This window comes from Bufo bufo, chromosome 5 (assembly GCF_905171765.1).
Source record: "Bufo bufo chromosome 5, aBufBuf1.1, whole genome shotgun sequence".
NCBI lineage: Eukaryota > Metazoa > Chordata > Amphibia > Anura > Bufonidae > Bufo > Bufo bufo.
In genome coordinates, this window is record NC_053393.1 from 535,738,174 (window position 1) to 535,759,706 (window position 21,533).

The 21,533-nt window shown below is 47.5% G+C and overlaps 1 protein-coding gene across 8 annotated transcripts in view; it reads left to right on the forward strand.

The window, feature by feature from the left end:
• The window catches only part of PHF14 (PHD finger protein 14), a 228,419-nt gene that overhangs the window by 39,347 nt on the left and 167,539 nt on the right, over positions 1-21,533 (forward strand). For all 8 annotated transcript variants that reach the window (XR_005778875.1, XM_040431267.1, XM_040431269.1 and 5 more), the window contains 2 exons: positions 8,638-8,744; positions 10,889-10,984. Coding sequence is in view for 7 of the 8 variants with exons in the window: in XM_040431267.1 (XP_040287201.1) it covers positions 8,638-8,744; positions 10,889-10,984 (203 nt within the window). In the remaining variant the exon portion in view is untranslated. The remainder of the gene's footprint in view (positions 1-8,637; positions 8,745-10,888; positions 10,985-21,533) is intronic.

The window sequence follows — 21,533 nt, forward strand, 5'->3', positions numbered from 1 at the left end:
GACTCTTCCGGCCGGCGGGGTGGGCTCCCGCAGCCGGCTTTGTGCTTGACTTCTAGGCTCCAGCAGGCCCCGGCCAACCGCCGGTGCCGGTCGGCGGGGCTCAGCAAATTTTGGCCCAGGCTTCGCGGCCTGCTGGGCCGCAATTCCGACCGGCCCGCGGCCTACTAGGCCGCAAAATTCCGGCATCTGGTGGAGGGGGCGGGAACTTCTCCAGGCGCGAATTCCTCCCGGCGGAGGTTCCTCCGCCCCCAGGGGATCGCAGCGCCGCCCTCCAGGCCGGATCCCTGTTAACCCTTTGGGTACAGGCCGGCTCCCAATGGGCCTGTATGGTTGGCCCCCTTTTTTCTTGACAATCTGTGCCCCTATATGTCGGCCCCCTTTAGCCTCAGAGAGGCTGTGTTTAACCACCTCAGGACCGCCGTACGCAGGATTGCGTCTTTGCGGCGGTCCTGTTGTTCTGGGTGGACGCACCGGTGCGTCCTCTCGCGAGACGCGAGATTTCCTGTGAACGCGCGCACACCGGCGATCGTTCGCTGGCAGCCTGGAGATGTGATTTTTTTAACCCCTAACAGGTATATTAGACGCTGTTTTGATAACAGCGTCTAATATACCTGCTACCTGGTCCTCTGGTGGTCCCCTTTGTTTGGATCGACCACCAGAGGACACAGGCAGCTCAGTAATATGTTGCACCAAGCACCACTACACTACACCCCCCCCCCCCGTCACTTATTAACCCCTTATTAGCCCTTGATCACCCCTGATCACCCCATATAGACTCCCTGATCACCCCCCTGTCATTGATTACCCCCCTGTCATTGATCACCCCCCTGTAAAGCTCCATTCAGATGTCCGCATGATTTTTACGGATCCACTGATAGACTGATCGGATCCGTAAAAATCATACGGACGTCTGAATGCAGCCTTACAGGGGAGTGATAAATGACGGAGGTGATCACCCCATATAGACTCCCTGATCACCCCCTGTCATTGATCACCCCCCTGTAAAGCTCCATTCAGATGTCCGCATGATTTTTACGGATCCACTGATAGACTGATCGGATCCGTAAAAATCATACGGACGTCTGAATGGAGCCTTACAGGGGAGTGATCAATGACAGGGGGTTGATCACCCCATATAGACTCCCTGATCACCCCCCTGTCATTGATTACCCCTCTGTCATTGATCACCCCCCTGTAAAGCTCCATTCAGATGTCCGCATGATTTTTACGGATCCACTGATAGACTGATCGGATCCGTAAAAATCATACGGACGTCTGAATGCAGCCTTACAGGGGAGTGATCAATGACTGTGGTGATTACCCCATATAGACTCCCTGATCACCCCCCTGTCATTGATTACCCCTCTGTCATTGATCACCCCCCTGTAAAGCTCCATTCAGATGTCCGCATGATTTTTACGGATCCACTGATAGACTGATCGGATCCGTAAAAATCATACGGACGTCTGAATGCAGCCTTACAGGGGCGTGATCAATGACAGTTGGGTGATCACCCCATATAGACTCCCTGATCACCCCCCTGTCATTGATCACCCCCCCTGTCATTGATCACCCCCCTGTCATTGATCCCCCCCCCCCCCCTCTGTAAGGCTGCATTCAGTCTTTTTTTTGGCCCAAGTTAGCGGAATTTTTTTTTTTTTCTTACAAAGTCTCATATTCCACTAACTTGTGACAAAAAATAAAATCTCACATGAACTCACCATACCCCTCACGGAATCCAAATGCGTAAAATTTTTTAGACATTTATATTCCAGACTTCTTCTCACGCTTTAGGACCCCTAGAATGCCAGGGCAGTATAAATACCCCACATGTGACCCCATTTCGGAAAGAAGACACCCCCAGGTATTCCGTGAGGGGCATATTGAGTCCATGAAAGATTGAAATTTTTGTCCCAAGTTAGCGGAACGGGAGACTTTGTGAGAAAAAAATAAAAAATATCAATTTCCGCTAACTTGTGCCAAAAAAAAAAAAATTCTATGAACTCGCCATGCCCCTCATTGAATACCTTGGGGTGTCTTCTTTCCAAAATGGGGTCACATGTGGGGTATTTATACTGCCCTGGCATTCTAGGGGCCCCAAAGCGTGAGAAGAAGTCTGGTATCCAAATGTCTAAAAATGCCCTCCTAAAAGGAATTTGGGCCCCTTTGCGCATCTAGGCTGCAAAAAAGTGTCACACATCTGGTATCGCCGTACTCAGGAGAAGTTGGGGAATGTGTTTTGGGGTGTCATTTTACATATACCCATGCTGGGTGAGAGAAATATCTTGGTCAAATGCCAACTTTGTATAAAAAAATGGAAAAAGTTGTCTTTTGCCAAGATATTTCTCTCACCCAGCATGGGTATATGTAAAAAGACACCCCAAAACACATTCCCCAACGTCTCCTGAATACGGCGATACCAGATGTGTGACACTTTTTTGCAGCCTAGGTGGGCAAAGGGGCCCATATTCCAAAGAGCACCTTTCGGATTTCACTGGTCATTTACCTACTTACCACACATTAGGGCCCCTGGAAAATGCCAGGGCAGTATAACTACCCCACAAGTGACCCCATTTTGGAAAGAAGACACCCCAAGGTATTCCGTGAGGGGCATGGCGAGTTCCTAGAATTTTTTATTTTTTGTCACAAGTTAGTGGAAAATGATGATTTTTTTTTTTTATTTTTTTTTTCATACAAAGTCTCATATTCCACTAACTTGTGACAAAAAATAAAAACTTCCATGAACTCACTATGCCCATCAGCGAATACCCTGGGGTCTCTTCTTTCCAAAATGGGGTCACTTGTGGGGTAGTTATACTGCCCTGGCATTTTCCAGGGGCCCAAATGTGTGGTAAGGAGTTTGAAATCAAATTCTGTAAAAAATGACGAGTGAAATCCGAAAGGTGCTCTTTGGAATATGGGCCCCTTTGCCCACCTAGGCTGCAAAAAAGTGTCACACATCTGGTATCTCCGTACTCAGGAGAAGGTGGAGAATGTGTTTTGGGGTGTCATTTTACATATACCCATGCTGGGTGAGAGAAATATCTTGGCAAAAGACAACTTTTCCCATTTTTTTATACAAAGTTGGCATTTGACCAAGATATTTATCTCACCCAGCATGGGTATATGTAAAAAGACACCCCAAAACACATTCCCCAACGTCTCCTGAATACGGCGATACCACATGTGTGACACTTTTTTGCAGCCTAGGTGGGCAAAGGGGCCCACATTCCAAAGAGCACCTTTCGGATTTCACTGGTCATTTACCTACGTACCACACATTAGGGCCCCTGGAAAATGCCAGGGCAGTATAACTACCCCACAAGTGACCCCATTTTGGAAAGAAGACACCCCAAGGTATTCCGTGAGGGGCATGGCGAGTTCCTCAAATTTTTTATTTTTTGTCACAAGTTAGTGGAAAATGATGATTTTTTTTTTTTTTTTTTTTTTTTCATACAAAGTCTCATATTCCACTAACTTGTGACAAAAAATAAAAACTTCCATGAACTCACTATGCCCATCAGCGAATACCCTGGGGTCTCTTCTTTCCAAAATGGGGTCACTTGTGGGGTAGTTATACTGCCCTGGCATTCTAGGGGCCCAAATGTGTGGTAAGGAGTTTGAAATCAAATTCTGTAAAAAATGACGAGTGAAATCCGAAAGGTGCTCTTTGGAATATGGGCCCCTTTGCCCACCTAGGCTGCAAAAAAGTGTCACACATCTGGTATCTCCGTACTCAGGAGAAGGTGGGGAATGTGTTTTGGGGTGTCTTTTTACATATACCCATGCTGGGTGAGAGAAATATCTTGGCAAAAGACAACTTTTCCCATTTTTTTATACAAAGTTGGCATTTGACCAAGATATTTATCTCACCCAGCATGGGTATATGTATGCGGCCCTTCCGTTGGCAGCATTCATCATCTCTCCAGTTATGGTGCCTGCCATGTGCATCCCCCCCCCTCCTAGGCGGGATACTGCACTCTCCCTGGCTGCCGGCTGGCCATGTGCATGACCCCCTTTTAGGCGGAATACTGCACCTTCACCGGATACGGTGCTGGCCATGTGCATGACCCCCTTCCATAGGCGGAAAGCTGCACTCTCTCTGGATTTGCTGCCGGCCATGTGCGTGACCCCCTTCCATAGGCGGAAAGCTGCACTCTCTCTGGATTTGCTGCCGGCCATGTGCGTGACCCCCTTCCATGGGCGGAACGCTGCACTCTCACTGGATTCTCTGCCGGCCATGTGCGTGACCCCCTTCTCTAGGCGGAACGCTGCACTCTCATTGGATTCGCTGCCGGCCTTGGGTATGCCTCCTTCCCTCAGGCAGCATACATACATCCCTCTGTCTGTGGTTGTTTTCTCGCAGGTACGTTGCTGGCCATGTGCATGTACCCCATACATGGCGGGGTGCTTGCACTCTCGCTGGATCCGCTGTCGGCCATATGCATGACCCCTCTTCCGTGCGCGGTGTATGCACTCTCACTGGATTCGCTGCCAGCCATGGGCATGCCTTCCTTCCTCAGGTGACATACACACATTCTCACTGACTGTGTTTGTCTCTCGCCAGTACGTTGCTGGCCATGTGTATGACTCCCATACATGACGGGGTGCTCGCACTCTCCCTGGATGAGATGCTGGCCATGTGCATTACCCCCCCCTTTTTCTGGGCGGCATGCTACACTCTCACCGGATACGTTGCTGGCCATGAGCATGGCCCTCTAACATGGGTGGAACGCTTGCCCTCCCATTGGATACGGTGCTGCCCTCATTCCATTGGCAGAATTTGGCACGCTCATGAGATTCACGGCTGTCCTTGTATGGCTGTGCTGGACTTGTACATGTCCCCCTTTATTGGCAGAGTAGTTGCACTCTCGCTAAGTTCAGTGTTGGGTGTATTATTGCACACTCACTTAATGCTAGGATAACCCTGTGCATGTTTCCCTTTCACTAGGTGGACCTCCTGCGTTCCTGCTGGATTATAGGGTATGTCCTGCTTCTCTGAAGTAAGTACGGCCTTAGGCATCACTCCCTTTTACGGCCTTAGGCATCACTCCCTTTTGGGACCGGCCTTTGCACTCTTGCCGACTGCAGTTTGCCAGGTACAGTTTCCCCCTTTCGGGGCGGACTGCTTGCGTTCCATCGCATGCTATACTAGGCTTGTGCATAACTCCCTTTCAGGTTGCACTTTGCAATTCCGTACATGCTGTGGCACTCTGTGGCTGGCCCCCTTTTTCGCTGAATTAACCTTTTTGCAGTGAGCGGACGTTCTTGTGCGTTGTTTGGGCCGTTTATGCCTTCTCCTCCTGTAGGTGGGTTGGCCTTCTCACTGCTTATGGGCTGCTTGTACGTATGCCTCACCTGCTTCCTGCGGCATACTTTTGTTTTCTTGGGATACGATGCTTGCCGCAAGCCTTGCACTCGTCTCTAAGGAGTTCATTCTGTCCACCTGACCCGGACGGGCTCTACTTGCTCTCTGCTGCACGGAGCTGGGTGGTACTCATTCATTTAGTTGGCCCTTCATCCCAGGGAGTGTTCGTGGTTCCTAGATGCGTGCCCATTCGTCCTTCCGCGGCATTGCTTCCCTGCGCTAGTGGTCACATGGTCGAGAGTGCTGTTGTCTGCAGTGCCCCTCGAATTCTTCGTTGGCTCTGGCAGGACTGCGGTTCCCTTGCCTGCTGCAATTTCCTCCTCTTCGGATGCAGTGTGGTATGAGTCCTTCCTCTTGGCGCCTCTACGCTTCAGTCTGATCTGCTACCAGGTGCGGGCCGCCTTTCTCGGGAAGGTCACCCAAATTCTCTTGGGTGCTTGATTACCTAGGTCCGGAGGACCTCCACCTTGGGTTCTTCAGGGTATTCGCCTTCTGCGAGGCGGTGAACCGGGCATCTCACAGTGTAGCAGGGTTCTACTTTTGAGCTGTCCTATGGCTTCCCTGTTGCCCACTCCTCCTTTCGGTTGGAGGGTGTTATACCAGCCTCTGTCTCGACTACCTTATCTTGCCGGCTCTGTTTGGCTCCCGCTCAGTACAGATCACTCCGATGTGGCTTCTGCCCCACCAGACTTCAGAGGCTGTTCCTTCACTGTCCTCCCCTCTGGGGAGAGCATGATTGTTCATGTGGATGGTTCCGGTGTTCCTTTTGGCCTCGTACTGTCTCCCTTGTTCACACTGGCTGTATTAGCTGTGCCTATTTACCGAGTCTACCGCGTTCTGTCCTCCCGCTGAGTGCAGATTCTAAGACAATGGTCCTGCTGTAGACTTACCTTCTCGGTAACTTGGGGGGACTACCTTTCGGTCCAGATTGTCCTTTGATCTCCCACACCGGGACTGTAGAACATGGCTACATCAGCATGGACTTTAGCCTGTCTTGTCCTGGCATCTGGCGGATGCTGGGCGGACCCTTTGGTTCCTTTCCGTCTGTCCTTCTGCTCCCCCACTCGGGTAGATACGGGACCAACGTTGCTCGGGGGCCGACGGGACCAGTTTTGTCGACCCTTCTGCCCGTGTTACTGGTCTGCGCCTGATCACATTGGGTTTTCGCCCGCTTGCCAGGCGACTCCAGCGGGTTCGCTACTGTCCGCTCCTGGCTGTGTTTCATCCAGGATCTGTCGTAAGACTTAGGGTTTTTTGTCTGGGGTTCTGTGGGAAGCTGTGCATTCCCCACTCTGACTTTCTCTCCCCATGGTTCTGTCTTTTTTCCAGTCCGGCCTGGACCTGGGACTGGGACTCCTTTACTTGAGGTGTCAAGTGTCGGCACTGTTCTTCCTCTTCCAGCGTTCCCCGGCCCTCTGGGCCTGTCAAGACCTTCTTACTCGAAGTGGCTCTTTGGTTCCTCTGTACTGTCCTTCGGTACCGCCCTGGGATCCAATCTTGTCCTTGGAGCCGTTACAGAAGTTCTCTCTACCCCGTCTGTCCTGTACGGTTGTGTTTCCGTATCAGTCGTGTCTCTGACGGGTGCCTGAATGGCCCCTTTTTTGTTCCGAGCCTTCTGTCTTTTCCCAGGACAGGTCTGTTCTACATCCTGTTTCTTCCTTCCTTCCTTCTGAAGGTGGTGTTTGCCTTTCGCTTCAACACTTCACTGATTTGGACGTTGTTTGGGCCTTGCTTTACTTGGAGATCTCCGACTCTTGTCGACGTTCGGTCTCTTGGGTTTCCTGGAGGTCCGCGCTTAGGGTTGACGGACTCCAGGGTGTTTTTCCTCCGCTTTATCAGATTGGCTATTGCTGAGGTTACCGCACCGAGGGCAGGATTCTGCCTTGCTGTCACCGTTCATTTCACCAGAGCGGTCGGTGCCTCCTGGGCCGGAGGCATTGGGCTTCGGCCATGCATTTGGGCAAGGCGGCCATAGGTCTTCCTTGCACGCCTTACCGAGTTCTACAGGGTGCATACTCTGGCTTTGGCAGATGCTGCCTTGGCCCGCCTGGGTCTGCAGGCGGCGGTTCCTTGATGCCTTCGGGTGCTTCGCCTTGGAGCTGTGGTCCCTCCCCTTTTGGACTGCTTTTGAACGTCCCAAGGTCTTCTGTGTCCCCCAAGGAAACTGGGCGAGAAAACGAGATTTTTGTATAACTTACCAGTAAAATCTCTTTCTCGCTCTTTCCTTGGGGGACACAGCACCCACCCATTCATTGTTTTTCTCTACGCGGTTTCCGAGTTTTTTGTTACCCGTTGGGTAGTTGGCTTGTTGGTTCCTTGTTGGACTTTGCCTTTTCTCACTACTTGGACACGCAACTGGCAGTCTCTCTCTCTCCAGGCTGAGGGTATAGCTGTGGAGGAGGGGCTTAACAGTCTTCACTTAGTGTCACGCCTCCTATGGAGATGAGCTATACCCAAGGTCTTCTGTGTCCCCCAAGGAAAGAGCGAGAAAGAGATTTTACTGGTAAGTTATACAAAAATCTCGTTTTTGCAGGTTTTCTTTTGGGTGACACATAAGGATTCTTTTAAATAACTTTGTTTTCTTTCTTTTTTTTAATTATTTTTTTTAAGTAAAAATACTTTAAAGGGATTGTGCACCTGCAAAGGGAAGCATGCTTACCTGCTTCCAGCTCCTGTGCTCTCACGCCTCTGCTGCTACTTTTGAGTCCCTGGATGTAAACTTCTGTTTTGACTCCGCTGCAGCCAATCGCTCTCCGCAGCAGTCACCTGTCCCCCTAGCGTCACTTGACCATTTGACATGATGCAAGGGGAGCAGGAATTTAACATCCAGGGACCCGAGCAAGGCAGCAGAGGCTGCAGAACACAGGATCTTGAAGGCCGCGTCGGGAAACGGTTTGGTATTCTTCCCTCCCTTTGCAGGTCTACCCAAGGTTAGCGTTTGCTAACCCCCCCCCTTCCCCCTCCAGACATGCACAACTCCTTTAAATTAGCAAATTTACTATAGTTTAAGAATAAGTTTGCTATATTACTTAAATTGTTTTGATATGTAAAACATACAGTCTCAGATCTCTGGGCGAGGGTGTGTATCATTACATGATTGCAGTGTCTTTTCATGACATTGCTCCCATCGAACTCTGTGTAGCCTGGAAAAGAAAAAGAAAAAACGTATCTCCTCCTCAGAGTTCCTGGCTGTCTTTCAGCCTCTCACTCCCGCCCTGCCCCTACCTACAAATGATAATTGTGTTTTTTTTTTTTCCCTTGCATGTCAGAGAGGAACATGCGTATGATGCAACTGCAAGAAAATATGGCCGAGCAGAAGAATATAAAAGACAAATTGGAGAACGAGCAGGAGAAACTCCACGTTGAGTATAACAAGGTCTGTAGCGTGTGTCTGATCAGCCGTCGTGTCCCTCGCCACCCAGAATATTAATGCAGAAACGTTCAGGTCGCTGTGATTTATGTGCGCCGGCTTTGAAGGATTATTTTCTGTTATCCTTTTGAAATCTGCTTTATCAGCGACTTTACAATGACAAGACTCAGACTCCGGGGTGTCCGCCAGTAAAACAGACCATTGATAACTCGCAGCCCGTGCAGTCCTGATATTATTTCTGTTTCTGGTGCTGTATTCTTTCTAGATGGAAATGCAATGATAGTTTTTTTTTTAAAGGTCCAAGAGGGTGATGCAGCCCACAGTCAGAGACTTGTAAAGGATACAGAATCTGTGTGTACATGGGATGGGTGAGGGGGACGGACAGAGAGGGATGGGTGGACAGCTATGAAGCAATAGCAATACGGAGAGGACCGGCACTCGCACAAGGCAGCTCTTAGAATGTTAGATTTATTGGTCACATATTAGTGGTTAGTGACGCGTTTCGGCACTACGTGCCTTCATCAGACTAAAAGTATAGTCTGATGAAGGCACATAGTCCCGAAACACTTCACTAACCACTAATATGTGACCAATAAATCTAGCATTCTAAGAGCTGCCTTGTGCGAGTGCCGGTCCTTTCCGTATTGCTGTTTCCTGGGACGCCAACCCGCGGACACGTGCACCGCCATGCTACTACATCGCAGTGCCAACCGGTTATTTACATATACAGCTATGAAGTAATGTGATGCATATCCGTACGCCTAATGGTAAAGTATGTGCACCCCTTAGAATTATTAGTGTGGCCAATTTAAACCAAACCCATTGACAACCAGTGCATATGATTAATCATACAGTCTCGTAATCTCCGGCCCTCCAGGTGTTATGAAACTACAACTCCCAGCATGCAGACTTGCTCTGCTCTTCTCATAACTCCCATAGAAATGAAGGAGCTTGCTGGGAATTGTAGTTTCACAACAGCTGCAGTGCTGAAGGTTGCTGACCCCTGTAGTTAGATGATACTCCAGGGCTCATCGAGACAGGTGATATTTCTGCCTGGGTGCTGTGTAGAACGGACATAAAAGTCAATGGGTAAATTCACATGAGCATTCTTCTTTCTTACGGACCATCAGTCCGTTCCGAGAGAAAGCGAGCACCATGTAATTCGAATTTTCCCTCAAGACTCAAGTGAATGGGTCTTCGAGGAAAAATGCACCGCACACGGACAAGTTTCTTATCGTCCATCTGAATTCAGAAGAACATGAAAAGAATGTTTTTTCTATATGTAAAGATTTCAGGCTGCAATCTTCATCAGGCCCCCTTGATATTCCGGTTACAACCTCCTCCTAGTGTCAGACTTCTCTCATGTAGTATTGTCACTCCCACGAACACATGCCAGATCTGTTTGTCCAGGGAGCTGCTGCCTTCACTAGCTCTCGTGTATCAGCACGTCTTCATTCCTTGACTGACAGTCACGGATGCAGAGCACTGTATCATATTCTGCAGCAGCTAGGTGAAGGGCTTACACATACACACTGCAGGAGAAAATGGTAAGGAGTTTTAGACAACGGCTTAATTTTGCATTTACGAAGCAAATGAATAGCAAAATCTATGGACACTTAGTACATAGTATGTAAAATTTAGCCATTCTGGGTTTAGCACTCAATACCAAATCCCTGATTGGTTATGGACATGGTCTTGGCATGAGGCAGCTTCATAGATCTATTTCTTCCAAGCATATCTGGCATGCTATGACCCTGCATAGAAGCAGAGGCAGTTTTACTGTGCAGGAGTCTATCGAAGCTGGATGACAGCCCCTGTGGGTAGTGTCGGCGTCTAAAGTTCGGGTTATCGAAGAATCGTGTTATTGATTCTAAATTCCGTTATGGTCCGTGGTAGCGGAATCCATAACGCGACTCTTCGATAACCCGAACTTTAGACGCCGAACTTAAAACACAAGTTCACTCAACACTACCTGTGGGTGCTATAATGGTTCTCATCCAGCTTTTGCAAAAGTAGGTATCTCTAATAAATTGCTGAATAGAATTTTTATCGACAATTGAAGACTAAACGACTCAGAATTATTTCTGGTTGACAAGATGTCCATGCTTTTACCAGACGGTGAAATGAAATATTTTTTCTTTCCTTGCTAGCTCTGTGAAACTCTGGATGATTTGCAGAACGTCAATAGCAACCTGCGGGACGAGGGGCAGACTCTGTGGATTATGATGTGTAAAGTTGCAGGTCAGGTACGTATTTTTTGGGAGTCGGCATATTTATTGATTCATAACTTTTTTGTTTTTTTGTTTAACTACTTCCGGACCACCCGTTGACAGTAGACTCCCGGGCAGGCCACACCCCTGGTCTCACTTCTGTGTAGACAGCCAGTACTCTTACACTAGTGACATTCACAACCCCTCAGCACTGTGAGGGAGATAAGTCTGATGAGGCTCACTATCCTCATCCTCCCCTGCCTCCGAACGATGAGTGACAGGTTTATTATCTATGCACAACAGCAAAAAAAAAACTGTCACTCATTGTCCAGAGGCGGGGATCGTCAGGGACAGGGAGTCTTATCAGATTCACCACTCTTGCATCACGTCAGTAGTCTAGAAGTACTGACTGCCATCACAGAAGTGACAGACTGCTGAAATCAGAGGGGCTGTCTCTACTCTGTGCTGCCCTCAGTGAGGGCGGCATAGTGCAGGCGACTGGTTCCCTTTAAGGGTCCATTCACACGTCCGCAAAATGGGTCCGCATCCGTTCCGCAATTTTGCGGAACGGGTGCAAGCCCATTCATTTTCAATGTGGCCGGAATGTGCTGTCCGCACTTCCGCATCCGTGCTTCCGTTTCTGACAAAAAATTGAACATGTCCTACTCTTGTCCGCAATTGCGGACAAGATTAGGCATTTTCTATTATAGTGCCGGCGGAATGCACATTGCCAGTGTCCGTTTTGCGGATCTGCGGAACACTTACGGACGTGTGAATGGACCCTAACTCTGCCAGGATGTTCATGAACATCCTTGCAGAATTAGCAGCTGCAAGCTAATTGTGCGGAATCGGGGAACCTGCTCTTAGTGACTTTGGGCTCCCAATAAAGAAAGCATCGCAGCATACACAACGCTGAGCTTTCAACAAACTTTGCATTAATCAATAGTACATTGTGTACATGAGGAATAACTAAATATGGCTAACATTATTATGGTTATCTGGTTTGCAGCTCTGGTAGGCGGTGACTAGCTGCCATCCATTGCACACGCACAGAAAGTAGAGGAAAATCTCCTTCCTAACAGTCTTACAGACAGAAGCTCACTCTGTCTCACTCAGCAGTCCCAGACAATGGAGGACATTACAGAAAAGTACTGGCCTGTAATTTTGTGAAAGCAGCACTTGTGATGAGCTAATACCTTCCTATGTAACTGTGCAGTCCTGCTCGTCTGGGCCTGTGTTCTCTGAGTCACTCATGCTGCCCCCCCATAGACTTGCACTGGCATGAGTAATATGATCTGCCTGCAGAGATGATCCAATCCTGGAAGGGGAAAAAGGTATTTTTCACTGTCACAAGAAATTGGTGGGGGGTGGAGGGGGAGGTGGTAAGCAGCTGATAATAGGAGAATAATTAACTGAAAGGAAACATCAAATAGTGGATTAACTGCCTGAAAATAACGCTTAAAATGTATTTTATTGAAAACTATTTAAAAGTATTTGTGGCTACCCACCAAGACAAAACTCAGGCTAAGGCCTCATGCACACGACCGTTTTTTTTAAGGTCCGCAAAAACGGGGTCCGTGATCCGTGACCGTTTTTTCGTCCGTGGGTCTTCCTTGATTTTTGGAGGATCCACGAACATGAAAAAAAAAGTCGTTTTGGTGTCCGCCTGGCCGTGCGGAGCCAAACAGATCCGTCCTGAATTACAATGCAAGTCAATGGGGACGGATCCGTTTGACGTTGACACAATATGGTGCAATTGCAAACGGATCCGTCCCCCATTGACTTTCAATGTAAAGTCAGGAGTCCCTTTTATACCATCGGATCGGAGTTTTCTCCAATCCGATGGTATATTTTAACTTGAAGCGTCCCCATCACCATGGGAACGCCTCTGTTAGAATATACCATCGGATTTGAGTTAGATCGTGAAACTCAGATCAGACAGTATATTCTAACACAGAGGCGTTCCCATGGTGATGGGGACGCTTCAAGTTAGAATATACTACGAACTGTGTACATGACTGCCCTCTGCTGCCTGGCAGGTGCTGCCAGGCAGCAGGGGGCAGACCCCCCCCTGTATTTAACTCATTGGTGGCCAGTGCGGTCGGCCCCCCCTCCCTCCCCTGTAGTACTGTAGATTCATTGGTGGCCAGTGGGCGCCCCCCTCCCTCCCCCTCCTAATTAAAATCTCCCCCCCTATCATTGGTGGCAGCGGAGAGTACCGATCGGAGTCCCAGTTTAATCGCTGGGGCTCCGATCGGTAACCATGGCAACCAGGACACTACTGCAGTCCTGGTTGCCATGGTTTCTTAGCAATTTTTAGAAGCATTATACTTACCTGCGAGCTGCGATGTCTGTGACCGGCCGGGCGCTCCTCCGTCTGAAAAAGCTTTTGTGCAGACGGATCTGCGGATCCGTCTGTGTGAAAGTAGCCTACGGCCACGGACCACGGACACGGATGCCAATCTTGTGTGCATCCGTGTTTTTTCACGGACCCATTGACTTGAATGGGTCCGTGAACCGTTGTCCGTCCAAAAAATAGGACAGTTCATATTTTTTTAACGGACAGAAAACACGGATCACGGATGCGGCTGCAAAACGGTGCATTTTCCTAGTTTTCCACGGACCCATTGAAAGTCAATGGGTCCGCGAAAAAAAACTGAAAACGGCACAACGGCCACGGATGCACACAACTGTCGTGTGCAGGAGGCCTAAGTGTGAAAGAGTGGCTCACACCGCTGTATGTATATAGTGTAGCCTGCTTCTCCCACACGCTCTAGAAACGGTGTATGCGGCTGGAGATATATAGTTATTTGTAGCATACACCTTTAAGAACTCCGCTGCCACTAGTAGACACACAAGCAACAACTAATAAGGAGCGCTATTCTTTTATCGCGTAGCAGCAGCACTAGTCACAATAGCAGTGATAGCGTGGACTGGATATTTGTAGGTAAGTGCTTTACGTCTCATGCACTTATTATCCTGTCAGCCCATCCAGCCCACCACACCATTCAATCACTGCTATTGTTCTATGTAATATCCCCTGCCTATAATTGCGTTTGCTCAACGCGTTTCAATGTCGCCACTGACACGGTGACATATCAGGAGCATTGTGCTGTTGCCGTAGCTGTAGATCGCCCCATATACTTGGCTACAGGGAGACGCAGCACGCTGGTTTTGGTGTGCGCGCGCAGCATCAAAGAATCACAGAGCCTCCGCCGACTCTGGTGCGGCCGCCGAGATCCGCTCTGATATAGAAGGGGCCACACCCCCTGGGCGGAGCTATAGGCAGCGGGGGACCACACTGTGAGGAGTGGTAAGTTCTCCAACCCAGTAACTGCCAAATCCTTATTTGCTAATCGCACCAAAAAGGGGGATCATTACTTGGCAACAGATAGCTTAATGTATCAGAGAATATTCATGAAATATACAGACACTGTATTCAGGGCCAACAAAGGGGCCAATATAGATGCATGGCGGCATAATGCTTAGTACATACAGGTGAAACTCGAAAAATTAGAATATCCTGCAAAAGTTCATTTATTTCAGTAATGCAACTTAAAAGGTGAAACTAATATATGAGACTTATTACAGGCAGAGCGAGATATCACAAGCCTTTATTTGTAATAATTTGGATGATTATGGCTTGCAGCTTATGAAACCCCAGTCTCAATTTTGAGGTCCCCTATGCTCAGGGGGTATGGATTAATTAGCTGACTGGAGTGTTACACTTTGAGCCTAGAATATTGAACCTTTTCCCAAAATTCTAATTTTAAGCTGCATTACTGAAATAAATGGACTTTTGCACGATATTCTAATTTTTCGGGTTTCACCTGTATGAACCCACCTGTATCACTATCATCAGTGCACGGTTACCAATAGTAACCGGAGGTAGATACAAAAAGGAGTCATAAGTGGCCATAATGAGGGAGAGGGGGATATTTAATAATACTTTATAATCCACATGAACCTCTAATCGTATTCAAATAAATGCCCACTGATGGAAAGCTGTGACCTACAAATGTATCCAGTGGGATATTCCTCATATAACAAGGCCACTATTATTGGGAGGGAAACGACTGTATACATGGGGGAATTAGAACTTTCGCCTCATGGCAGCGTATATTCAGATAAGACGTGTATGAAATGAAGTCATTAAGACCAAATGGTTTGACCGTCCGCAGGTGGGTGGTGGTACTTACGCAGTAGGAGGTTATTAACGTCCCCACCTCTTGGACATCCCCTCACATGCTCCATCCCTTGGACCGTGACACACTGCTTCATTCCCGGATGAAATTCCATAATGTGCTGGGAAATCGGGGTATCCTTCTCATTGTTTATACTCCGCAAATTTTCTCCAATACGTCTCCTAGATTCTCTTTTTTGGTTTTGCCAACGTACTGCTTCTGACAAACGCACGTGGCCACATACACAACCCCTACTGTTTCACAGTTCATAAAGGACCTAATGCTGTAGCCACGTCTCGTTGTGGTACTCTTTACTGTCTCGCCCTTTTTGATTGCCTTACATCCAACACAATTGCCACGTTTTAAACGTTCCAGGTCATCTGTTATTAACCATGTGGACTGTATTGGAGAACTATACAGACTGTGTACCAATTGGTCTCTCAAATTACTGCCCTTCCTGTATGTTATCAGAGGGGAGTCACCCACAAGATGTCCGACTATAGGATCCGATTTTAGGATCCCCCAATATTCATTCAGTATATCCCGGACCTCCCTGTTGGCCTGATCGTATGTGCCCATGATCCGGACTCTCTTGTCGTCCACTACCCGTTCTTTGGGGATCAGGAGGTCATCTCTGTTTCTCACTGAGGCATGTTGATGGGCCTCGGCCAAACATGATCTGGGATATCCTCGCTGGAGGAACCTCTTTTGTAGATCATATGCTGCCTGTTTGAAATCAACCCACTCAGAGCAGTTGCGTCGAGCCCTCAAGTATTGTCCCTTTGGTATGCCATACTTGAGCTTGTTGGGATGCGTACTCTCCCATCTGAGTAGGGCGTTTGTAGCAGTCGGTTTTCGGAACATCTTGGTAGTTATTTTCCTTAGAACCATCGATACTTATAGATAGATCCAGGAATGTCAAATGAGTCTCATCGATTTCGCTCGTAAAAAACAGGCCCAGGTCATTGTGACTCGAATTCATTGAAGGCCCTGCTTGTACCATTCACAGAATTAATACATTGTCTATAAATCTTAGCCACAAGGCAGTAGACGAAGACCATTTTTCCATCACCTCACAAAATACGTGTTCCCGCTCCCACCAGCCCAGGTAGGGATTGGCAAACGTAGAGGCACATGGGCTCCCCATGGCCTCTCCCCTGAGCTGCTGGTAGAATTATGGCTCAGTATGAATTCAAGCAGTACAACCACGAACTCATTGTGGGTGGTCTGGTGTGAACCTCTCTCTGCCAAGAACGTCTTCAGCCTTTTTCGTGAGGTATTGATCTAAAGAGTGCTTCTACATCCAGACTTGCCAACAAAGTGTCTTTGTCGCAGTAGATGTCATTGAGACGTCTCAGGACGTCCATCGAGTCTCTCACGTATGATGGGAGGTTCGTAACAAACGGCCTTAATACCTCATCCACATACATGCTGATCTTTTCAGTGAGACCATTGACCCTTGACACAATGGGCCTCCCCTTCAACGGGCTCAGCCCTTTATGGCTTTTTGGCAGACTGTAGAACGCTGCCGTTGTTGGACCTTCTGGTAGTAAAAAAAAGCAAACTCTGTCCCATCAATGAGATGTTGCCGCAGGGCCTTCTTTAGAATGTCACTTAGTTCACACTTCCAAGTTTCTATTAGGCTGGTTTCACACGGGCGTTGCGGGAAAAGGTGCGGGTGCGTTGCGGGAACATGCACGATTTTTCCGCGCGAGTGCAAAACATTGTAATGCGTTTTGCACGCGCGTGAGAAAAATCTGCATCTTTGGTACCCAAACCCGAACCCGGACTTCTTCACAGAAGTTCAGGTTTGGGATCAGTGTTCTGTAGATTTTATTTTCCCTTTATAACATGGTTATAAGGGAAAATAATAGCATTCTGAATACAGAATGCATAGTAAAATAGCGCTGGAGGGGTTAAAAAATATATATTTAACTCGCCTTAATCCACTTGTTCGCTTAGCCCGGTTCCTCTTCTGTCTTCATCTTTGCTGTGCGCAGGAATAGGACCTTTGATGACGTCACTGCGCTCATCACATGGTCCATTACCATGGTTTATTTTTTTTTTAAACCCCTCCAGCCCTATTGTACTTTGCATTCTGAATTCAGAATGCTATTATTTTCCCTTATAACCACGTTATAAGGGAAAAAATAATGATCGGGTCCCCATCCCAATCGTCTCCTAGCAACCGTGCGTGAAAATCGCACCGCATCCGCACTTGCTTGCGGATGCTTGCGATTTTCACGCAACCCCATTCATTTCTATGGGGCCTGCGTTACGTGAAAAACGCAGAATATAGAGCATGCTGCGATTTTCACGCAACGCACAAGTGATGCGTGAAAATCACTGCTCGTGTGCACAGCCCCATAGAAGTGAATGGGTCCGGATTCAGTGCGGGTGCAATGCGTTCACCTCACGCATCGCACCCGCGCGGAAATCTCGCCCGTGTGAAAGAGGCCTTAGGTTTTGATCAAGTCGTTTATAATATGACTTGTCATCCAGTATCTGCATACACATCTCAACATATTTGTCATCATTAAGGACAACCACATTTCTTCCTTTATCCGAGGGCTTGATTACTACGGTGGAGTCCTTTTTTAGCTCATCCAGGGCCGCTCTTTCTTCATCAGTGACATTGGACATGTGAGATCTGTGTACATTTCGTAGTCACAGTAAGGAATGTGTCGAGAGGGGAATAATCATTTACTGGAGGACTATATCTCAATGGTACCCGTAGATTTGTGAAAGGACCCCGGCCTATTTGTCTCTCACCCTCTTCAAGGAGGCCAGCCGAAAGTCTCACATCCTGTAATTCCTCCCCTTCAATGCCAAGTTTTTGGCATTGTTCCTGGTCATTGGCGAGGAAGAATTTGCGCCATTTGAGCTTTCTTATAAATAAGTTAAGGTCCTTAACCCAATTAAAGGGATTGAAGTGACAATCTGGGACAAAGGATAGGCCTTTCTGCAATAGATCCATTTCAATATTACTAAGGGGACGCTTAGAGATATATGCCTGGGTGTGGCCCCTTCTATATCAGAGCGACCGCGCTACGGCCGTACCAGAGCCCTTGAGACTCTTTGATGCTGCGCTCGCGCCAAAACCAGTGAGCAGCGTCTTCTCCCTGTAGCCATAAGGTGTAGATGTTTGCCAAGTATATGGGGGCGATCTACGGCAACAGCACAATGCTCCTGATGATATGTCACCGTGTCAGTGGTGACATTGAAACGCGTTGAGCAAACGCAATTATAGGCAGGGGATATTACATAGAACAATAGCAGTGATTGAATGGTGAATATCACCGCTATTGTGATCAGTGCTGCCGCTAGGCGATAAAAGAATAGCGCGCCTTATTAGTTGTTGCATGTGTGTCTACTAGTGGCAGCAGAGTTCTTAAAGGTGTATGCTACAAATAACCATATATCTCCAGCCGCATACACTGTTTCTAGAGAGTGTGGGAGAAGCAGGCTACACTATACACGTACAGCGGTGTGAGCCACTCTTTCACACTTAGCCTGAGTTTTGTCTTGGCGGATAGCCACAAATACTTTTTTAAATAATTTTCAATAAAATAAATTTTAAGCGTTATTTTCAGACAGTTAATCCACTGATAATGGGAGAACTAGACATTTCTCAGTGATAAAAACATATTACAAAGTTTCTGGTAGTCGCGTGTACTTTTGAATTATGTAAAGTTGTGCGAAAAGTGGGTGACTAATCAATGACTGCTGTGCATACAGAACAGGAATAAGTCATGCTGCTTCCTGCTTTTTAGTGATCATGTGATCGTTGGGGGCCGGGTGGCTGCACAAGCCGCTGGATCTCAGCAGACCCAGATCAGCTCTGCTGTGAGGCGCAATCTCCGTTCTATAGCCTCTGTGGGCTGAACTTCCCCTGTATTCCCAATTACAGAAGAAATAAGCAATAAAAAATAAATGTAATGTTAGATACCCCTAAAGTTGTAAAAATTCAAAAAAATTAAGACAAAATAAATAAAATAAAAATGATGAAAAATCACCACGCCACATCTTCTAGCCCCATCCCCTGTGACTGTAAACCACAACCCCTTATATTAAAGGGTTTCTGTCACCCCACAAAACTCTTTTTTTTTTTTTGGATAGTTATATTCCTTATAGCGCGATATAGGAGAATATAATAGTCTTACTTACTTTCATGCGGCCGATTCTTTAGAAAACTAAGTTTTATAATATGCAAATCAGGGCTCTACCAGCAAGTAGGGCGTCTACTTGCTGGTAGCCGCAGCAGAAATCCGCCCCCTCCTCTTGTTGATTGACAGGGCCAGCCGTGATCTCCTCCTCCGGCCGGCCCTGTCAGTATTTCAAAAATCGCGCGCCTCTGGTCATTCGGCGCAGGCGCTCTGAGATGAGGAGGCTCGTCTCCTCAGCACTCCCTCAGTGCGCCTGTGCCGATGACGTCTTCTCTTTCGGTGATGTCATCGGCGCAGGCGCACTGAGGGAGTAAGAGAAAGTACAAAAAAGTTTCTATAAAACGGCAAGTGCATTAAAAGCTGACTTTTTTTATATTCACTGACCGCAAGCAGAGGTATTGAAAGTTGCTATTTCAGAACAATGAAATTCTTCAATCTGAAGTTTTTATTTGAAAAGACAATTGCGTTAAATTCCATGAATGGTGCAGAAGAAGAAGGATCCAAAAGTTTCCTCTGTCTACAAGCGTGTCACGCTGCTGAGCAGACGTCTCGCTCTCCTTCCTTGTGACCTCTCCCTTGAAGCTTGTGCCTCTGACTGTGCCGGCGCTTGGAGCCACTTAGATCCCCAATGGCCGATCACTTGTCTAAAAGGATTCTGAATTTGTGTCGCGAGTCCCAGGCTGACGTCTTTAGATAAAACTCCCAGACAATGTTTTAGAGCAGAACATGCCCAGTTGCTCATGTAGGCTTTTTTCTTAGTTTTCATATGATTTACCTTGTTAGACCTACATTTTGTGCTTCAGAGCTGATCTTCACTGGTGACTGGAAAGTGCAATCATTCTTAGTCATTTTGAAGTTACGAAGCTGTGACGTCCATCCACTAGCTTTAAAGGGGTTGTCCGGACTGCAGACATCGATAACTCATCCTCAGGATAGGTCACCATACGTTGGTGTGGATCCGACACCCGCCGATTTAGCTGTTTTAGGCAACCATGGTGGCAGAAACTACCGTATATGGTTTACGGAGCTGGAAGCAGAAGGCTCCCTACCCTGTGTAGTCTCTGGCATCAGCCCACTATTCACTACCATTGTATCGTAAGGTGTCCTTGCAGAATGATACGGAGATGACGAATGTCCTGGTTAATGGAATTAGAAGAAATGGTAGTGAATGGTGCTGTCTGCTAATCGGTAGAGGAGACGGACAACCACCAGTCAGATAATTGAAGACCCGTCCTGAGGATGTCATCAGTATCTGTATTCCGGACACTCCCTTTAAAGGGCCACTAAGCCCTGAAAAAACAAGGAAGGAAAAAACATAACCTGCTAAGGAAAGTTTTGTCTTTACCTTTTTCTGCTTGGACACCTACAAACCTCTCCAGAAATCCGTTTTAGGAGATGTCCCCTCCTCCCCTGTCTCTCCATCTTTTGCAAGAGACAGGCTGTTCTCCGTATATGTGCACTAGCATGACCTCACGCGGGAAGTTTGGGTAAGGGGTGGCGCTTCACTCCAATACACCTCAATGGACACTCGGAGCACTGTGACAGAGCTGGAAACGGCAAAACTCAGCAGCTTCTTACAAAACCTCCCCCTCTGTGTGTGCAAGGAAAAAGTACTAGGCCACTGACACTACAAAAAGTGCTACCCAGCTTTTCCAGGTGTCTGAATGTCAAATTTGCCTATATAGGCAGGAAGGATTTTTATTTGGCTTTCTAGGCATATTTGACATCCATCAGTTTTGGAGACCTGTGGATCTGTACTAACTGTCTAGATAATTTAACCCTTACATTGTGCAAGTAACCCAGGTTTGGTAGCATCATGAAATACAAATCTGACTAACTATTTAGGAATGGGCAGGGGGATTTATCTTGGATAGATTTGGTATTCTGCAGCCGTTTACAGTTCTACATGGTGATCACCCAAATTTGCCCGGACCCTGAAATGCAAATCAGCCTAGCTATAGCACTATTTAGGAGTTGAAGGGGACGACGACAGCGACTTGTTTTGCTAGGTTAAGTATTTTGCATTTTCTACTACAGCTCCACATGGCTGTAACCCAATTCAGCCAGGAGCCTGGAAGGCAAATCTCCCTCGCTATGGCACTGTTTGAGAGTGAGGAGAAGGATTTATTTATCTATTGAGGCTCTATATAATGTGTTATCCAGGGTTACCAGGACTCTGAATGACGAATCTGTCTAGCTATGCTGCAGTATAGAGGATTTCTACTCAGGCTATCC